The sequence below is a fragment of the Phalacrocorax carbo genome, chromosome 6, assembly GCF_963921805.1.
Source record: "Phalacrocorax carbo chromosome 6, bPhaCar2.1, whole genome shotgun sequence".
Taxonomy (NCBI): domain Eukaryota; kingdom Metazoa; phylum Chordata; class Aves; order Suliformes; family Phalacrocoracidae; genus Phalacrocorax; species Phalacrocorax carbo.
The window spans coordinates 31,414,102-31,421,338 of NC_087518.1; the positions used below are offsets into that span (position 1 = coordinate 31,414,102).

General features: G+C 46.3%; 1 protein-coding gene across 1 annotated transcript in view; it reads left to right on the plus strand.

Moving 5' to 3' along the window:
- TNN (tenascin N) overlaps positions 1–6,977 on the plus strand; it is a 33,520-nt gene extending 26,543 nt beyond the window's left edge. Inside the window, exons 11-16 of the mRNA XM_064454441.1 lie at positions 378–510; positions 1,370–1,521; positions 2,628–2,724; positions 3,405–3,572; positions 4,217–4,380; positions 5,502–6,977. Coding sequence (XP_064310511.1) covers positions 378–510; positions 1,370–1,521; positions 2,628–2,724; positions 3,405–3,572; positions 4,217–4,380; positions 5,502–5,645 — 858 coding nt within the window. The 3' untranslated portion in view covers positions 5,646–6,977. The remainder of the gene's footprint in view (positions 1–377; positions 511–1,369; positions 1,522–2,627; positions 2,725–3,404; positions 3,573–4,216; positions 4,381–5,501) is intronic.
- The last annotated feature ends 260 nt before the right edge of the window (positions 6,978–7,237 follow it).

Here is a 7,237-nt window from a genome sequence, read left to right on the forward strand (position 1 = left end):
AGGAAATGTGCTGCTGTCATGAGTAGAGCTCCTGTGGAGGGGCTTTGTGACAGTGGAATGCCTCTTTGCAGCAGATATCCAGATGCAGAGAACATGTTTGCTTCTTCACTTCTCTTTTCTAACTTGATATTACCTGGAAGGGCAGCACTCACCAGGGGTAGAATGTCCTCAGTGTCCTAACAGTGTTTCTTGAGACCTTGCCCCAAATCTTCCTTCTGTGGAGATAAACTCCATGTCTCAAGGATATATAGTGAATGTGCCTGTCTGAATTCTACAAGAACAGCCCATAAATGCATATGGAGTATGAGGCACTATGGTCCAGAAAAGCTAAATGTTGTTCACAGTTGGGTTAACCTTTGATCTGTTTTATTTGGCAGGAAGTACGACTGGGTCCTAGTGGACAACGGTTTGTGCTGGAAGGACTGGAACAAGGAGTGAGGTACACCATCTTTGTGATGGCCTATAAGGGAGATCGCCAGAGCATAAAGACACGCAGTACCTTCTCAACAGGTAGGTTTTGGCCTTGGGTGCTGCACTTCTTCCTGTGCTCTGCAGCTGTTGTGCTTTTTGGTAGAGATTAGAGAGAGATTTCACGTTCTACAGGTGCACTGGGAAACTATGTGATCATAAACAAACTGTCTAAGGAGTCAGTGATGTGTCCCCTGGCTGGGAGTCCATTCTGAGCCACACCATCTGGAGGCTTGGAAACACAATGGGGTAGTGTGAGTGGAGATTGCCCACATGGGTCAGTGCTGCTGGCAAACCTTGCTAGCCAAGTGCAGGACAAAGCCTCCTGGTGAGCTGCCTGAGGCAGGAGAGATGATGGTATGCTAGAGATCTTTCTGTACTGTCCCAGTAATGGTAGGGCACAGCTGTTTAAGTACTGTCATGGCATTGGGTAGCTGCCCAGGTTGTTTTCAGAGGTTAGGAAATGTACACCAGAATGGCAGCAAATCAAACAAAAGCTTAAGCCAGCTTGTTTTTGGAGCCTGTCATACTGTGCCAGTGCCCGCAGGGAATGCCAATTGTGGACAACTTGTGAAATGCAGAGGAATTAAAGTCCCTGTTTACTGACGCTCCCACCTTCACAAACAAGGGCTCCTCTTCCTGCTCTCACTGCAACCCAGGACTGCATCTCTTGCACCCTGTGGGGACCCCATCCGGTGCCAGCTCCCAGGCAGTGGGGAAGGCTGCCGGCAGCAACTTGCTGATGCAGCTCACTGTGTCAGTGCATAGTAGGCGCTGCTGGTTTCTTTACTTCTCTTCCAGTACCATAGTCCTTACAAGACTGCTAGGGGTGTTGAAATGCCTCCTCCAGCTCTATGGCCTGCTTTGCTGATGTGAAGTTTTGCCATCTCTGTTCTCACAGTTAGCTTTCTCTACCCATATCCCGCGGACTGCAGCCAGATGCAGCAGAACGGAAATGCCTCCAGCAGCATGTACACCATCTACCTGAACGGGGATGTCAGCAGGCCGATGCAGGTGTACTGTGACATGACCACTGATGGAGGCGGCTGGATAGTGAGTGATTTGCTGCTCCTCTTGTGTGGTTGTGTGTGGTTTTGTTTTTTTTAACTAACGTAATCAAGTGGACCTGGTACTGGTGTTAGCTGAGGCTCCCTTTGCTCTACTGCGCTGCTGTGTTTTAGGAAGGGTGGTGGATGCTGATGCGCCCCCTCAGACTGTCAGTAGGAATGCTGTGGGAGGTGGAATGGCTCAGAGGCTTTTTCATTGTTAGGTCGCGAATGCCACATGGACTTATATTATTGCTGGTGGAGGGCAATGACTGAGTTATGACAGCTTAATGCATTACCTTTTGCCACTTGGGTCACGGGAGTTGTATATGAGGGTGCATTCAGCCTTGTTGTAAGATTGAGGTAATACAGCTTAGCTTAACTGCCTTTCATAATGAGCTAACTAAGCTATATTATCTCATCTTGACCACAGTATAAAGTTACATATATTGACAGTTAATGCAGTTCAGCTGATGCCTCTTAGTATTTTAAATGCTAGTTCTGTGAGCATGCACCTGGACCCTGACCACACAGTAGTTGTTGAGTTGCTCAAGGGAATCTGGAAGCAGAAACACAGATGCTTCAAGGTGAGGAATGTGTATGAACATGAAAGAGTGAATCAGAGGTTCTCTGATAACTGCCTCCCTGAATGACTAAATAAAAATACCTTTATTCCATTCCTCACCTTTCATTTTCAGTGATAAGTAATTTTATTCACTGAAATAAACTGCTGCTTGTTACTGTCCAAGTCCCTCTGATTTTGGTGAAGTTTAGAAACCTATGTGTCCCTGCAGATCTTGTCCCTAAGCCTGTTTTGTCTAAGTGTTTAGATCATGCTCGGATTTGTGCTGTCCAGAGGCACTTATGGAAAGCAAACCGTAAAATTTGCACAGCTAAGTATTTACCTGAGGTGCTTTTGTGCTGTCAGAAAATGGAAATGGATTCCTGTGTGTGCCCTGCTCAGGTGCAGAGTACCATCAGCTAGAGTTGTCTGCTCCTGAATGCTTTACCTTTTTGTCTGCATTTGAATTAGGATGAACATTTTTCTCCCCCATCCTCCTTATGTCTCCTCAGCCTGTCATGAACTCTCACACAGCAATCTCTGCTTTGCAGGTGTTTCAGAGGCGGAGCACTGGCAAGCTGGACTTCTACAAACGCTGGAAAAATTATGTGGAAGGCTTTGGAGATCCCACAGGGGAATTCTGGCTTGGTACAATACAAGGGTGTGACCAGTGAAGAGCTGAAGATTAGCTTCGTAGAAGCACCTAAATGCTGAAATATCCAACCCCCTGAGTCTGCAGTCTGGAACTGTCAGCTTTTCTGTGTCTTCTCTGGAAGTGCCAGTGAAGCATTGCGAGATCTCTAAAGCCCCACTAAGTCTTTCCACTGGCATGTTTGGGCTTTGGAGTAGTCTCAGAGGAAGTCAAACTCTGGAAGGGTTTATTTCAGGCTTGTATGTTCCTATGAGAGGGAAAATAAAGAAACTGCATTTGTGAAAATGCAAACTCCAGGATGCTACCCAAAACTTGGTGTATTAGGTGTATAGTCTTTCTCATTCTGTTAGAGAACTCTGCATGGATCAGAGAATCCAGCACTAAATAGGTCAAGGTCTTTGGAGCAATAGTTGTTAAATGTTCTGGGAAAAATAATGTTGCGCTACAGCCAGTCTTGCACTGAGTTAGGCTGTTTGTTTTTTCTGATACTGCTGTCTCTTGCCAGAAAAATGAGATAAGACAGAATAAACTTGGAAGAATGTTGTGACAGCATCAAGCAGGGAGGAGGGAGGCAGGAAATATCTGATTTAACTGAAGTGGCCACAGGGTGAGAGTCTAGGACTGCAAAGGTGAACAGGCTTTTCCCATTTAAGAGTAATTCTTTTTTTTCTTCTAGGTCTTGACAAGCTGCACAATCTCACAAGCAGCAGCCCCATCCACTATGAGCTCCGGGTGGATTTGCAGACAGCCACGGAATCTGTCTACGCTGTCTATGACTTCTTCCAGGTTGCCTCGAGCAAGGAAAGATACAGGCTGTCAGTGGGGAATTACAGAGGCAATGCTGGTGAGGAGTGCCTCAGACTTGTGCTCTCTCTGCTTAGCACAGGAAGCAAATGCTGGGACCTGTGTATTTGTTTTGCCAGTAGTGTGAGAGCTCATTAGGTCAGGTTAGATCAGATGTGGTTCTCTTTGAGGAGAGAAGTGCATACGTCCTGGGAAGGCTGAGGAGAGTGCGCCCACAGGCCTGTCTCTTGCTGAAGACAGGAGAAAGAGTTGGGTTTTTTATGGGAAAGAGAGGGTTCTCTAGCCCCGTGAAACACCAGCTGAAAAGGCAGACTGGGAAGCATTTCCATGAGGAAATATGGTGATGAGGGAGCAACTTCTGGGGCTCCCCATCTGAGAAGTGCAAAGAAAGTGGCTTTTGTTCAGGATGGGAGTTTGCTGCTGGCTTCTGCCACTGGTAAATCCTTACCATTGTGTCCATAGTGTTCCACTTATCCTCCTGCCATAAGGCTTAGATCTTCAGCTGGCAGGATCCAGCCCTTGGACATGCCCTCTAATAGCAGCCCTTTAGAAATTATTGTCCAGACCCATCCTGTGCTGTTGCTTTTCATCCTGATCTGTTCTGCCTGAGGGTGTAGAAGCCTAAGGCTGAGCAACTGTAGTCTCTTACTCCTATTGATGTCTGTCTTTCATCCCTGCCCTTAGGGGATGCAATGACCTACCACAATGGCTGGAAGTTCACAACGTGGGACAGAGACAATGATGTGTCTCTCAGCAACTGTGCTCTGACACACCATGGTGCATGGTGGTACAAGAACTGCCACTTGGCCAACCTCAATGGGAAATATGGGGAGACCAAGCACAGTGAGGTGAGTGGCAGAGCTCTGTCTCGTGGTCAGGTCTCTCCCTAGCCTTGAGAAAAATCCCTTGAGAAGGGGGATGTCTCCTCTTGGAGCAGGAGAGATTGCCTAGGCTATCCTAACTCATAATTTGAAAGGAAAATGACCCATGAGGAAACTTATAGCTCTTACATTGTCCTCCCTGCATCCAGAGGACTTGAGCTCCCTGTACCCTGATTCTTGTGGGCAGAGATACTTGAGGTGGAGCTGTCTTGATTTCTGAGGGGAACAAATAAAATAACACTCACTAGGAGCCACACTAAGATGCTGGCTCACTGTCTCAGGTATCCTATACCTTGGCTTTTAGTGCATGCCTTGGCATGCATCTCATTGTACAGGCTTATTTTGGCCTTGAAGATGGCTGAGTCGTGTTGTGTTCCAAACTGGATAGAGATTTAGAATCATAGAATCATTACAGTTGGAGAACATCTCTAGGATCATCAAGTCCAACTGTCAGCCCAATGCTACCATGTCTCCTAAACCATGCCCTGAAGTGCCACATGTACGCGTCTTTTAAATACCTCCAGGGATGGTGACTCTACCACCTCTCTGGGCAGCCTGTTCCAATGTCTGACCACTCTTTCAGTAAAGAAATTTTTCCTAATATCCAACCTAAGCCTCCCCTGATGCAGCTTGAAGCCATTTCCTCTCATCTGCTAGTAACTTGGGAGAAGAGACCAACACCCACCTCACTACAGCCTCCTTTCAGGTAGTTGTAGAGAGCGATGAAGTCTTCCCTCAGCCTCCTCCAGGCTAAACAACCCCAATTCCCTCAACCTCTCTTAATAAGACTGGCTCTCCAGACCCTTCACCAGCTTCATTGCCCTTCTCTGGACACACTCCAGCACCTCGATGTCCCTCTTATGCTGAGGGGCCCAAAACTGAACACAGTATTCAAGGTGTGGCCTTGCACCTTGATTTGATTTGTATTAAGAGTGTCTGGAAGACTGATTATAATGACAGTCAAAATCCGATGAACAATAGCATCTCTGTTTATTGGAGGGTTAAATAGTATTAAAGGGGGGCAGTGGTAGACTTGTAATACCTGCTCTGGGTGCTTTAATGAATGAAATTCCTTGGTCTTTTCCCAGGGGGTGAACTGGGAGCCATGGAAAGGCCATGAATTCTCCATCCCTTTTACTGAGATGAAGATCCGTCCTCAGTCTTCTCGTAATAAGCCAGTCCTGGGGAGGAAGAAGAGGTCTCAGGGAAGGGGAAGATCAGGCTTAAACTGAACTCTGTGCAGGACAGTATCCAAAGACATTTTTTAAAATATTCAATATTTCTTAACAAAGTTAGATTCCAACAGCTTTCTCCAATACATTGAAGACAATCACTGACTGGCGTGCACCCAGAGACCTCTGGATCTGCAGTCCAGCCTGCTTCCAGCCTTTTGAGCTCCTGCTGGGTGATCTGTCAGGGACTGGGAGGGGGCTTGTGGGGAGCATCCAACTTGTAGCTCCCCTGTTTGACTAAACATGACAAGGACCTGCTTGATCCAATGTATGCAACTTCTATGAACTTTACATGAAACAAGTTTTAACACACGATGTTGTTTCTCAAAACCCATGTTGCTAACTCTTCTGAATTCTGTCCTTTTCTGGTGCCATCCACTTCAGACTGAAAAAAAAATTTGATCCCACTAAAAAATAATAGCTCCTTAATGTACATCAGAGAGCACTTTCCTGAGACCATTCCTTCTCCGTCTTGGTCTGTGGTCCCTTTTTTTTTTATTTCTTTCTCCTCATAATTTGGGGCACATTCCCTACTCTTCTTCCAGTCAAAGAGCTGAGTTTTGGGAAATGTTGTCAGGCTGCTGGCAAGGCTCATTAACCCAGGTATGGTCTGTAGTCTGGGTTCCTCAGCATCCAGTATCACATCTCTCCAGGTGATTTGCTCTCTGTTTTGCTTGTCTCTTCTTGTCTCCCAGTCCAAAGAAAAGCCTGAGGAGAGACACAGTGAGTTAATGTTCTTGCTCCTGGGTGAGGCCCAGAACCAGGTGAGTGTAAGGGCTATACTCGTCCAAGGTCTGCTCACCATCCCAAGCCTGTCTCTGCATACCGCTTGCCTAAGAGGCTATTTACAAACCATGAACGCAATTCTCTATGTGATTGTCCCATCTGCCACCTTCTGCTTTTTCATTAGCAGTGTGGTAGCTAGTGATGCTGAAATGATAATGCTTGTCACCTGCCTCTAAAATGAACACCTCTGAGTTATAAACTGATCCTGCATGCTCTCTGTCAGGCTTTTCTTTCAGGCTGTCTGCAGATTCCTATGGGCCCCAGTGCATGGTTTCACATTTGGCTGCTTTTTCTCCTCACAGCTGTAATGGTGAGTTTTATTTTCTTTCCCTGAGCAGATATTGAAATTCTGGACCACTAGCTACAGCCAGGGAGAAGTCTGAGCTCACCAAACGATGCTTGCTCAAAGGCTTCCTTGTATGAGCAGACTGGAACGCGATTGTCCTATGTCTTAATGGCCTTTTCTATCCCAGTGCTAAGCTGAGTAATACATTTTAAAGAATCCTTTCCAGACTTTGGGGAAGCAATAAAATTTCAAATAAAGGAGGTCTCGAAAGTTTTCTGTATTCTTTGCTTTGGGTTGCAGAATTATTTTTTCCCCATTTAAACTAAGCCTTCTTCACAGAGATAAAGCAATACACAGGCCCTTGGCGTTGCCAGAGTAATGTGGAAGCACCGGGGCTGTGAAAATTAGGTCTTTGGAGTTTGCTCCAGAACATGCATGGGGACTGTGTGATCTCTTCATGACTGAATACTGCGAAGAAATTAACTGATCGGTGGCTGCTAGGACCTGGCTGAGGAGAGCT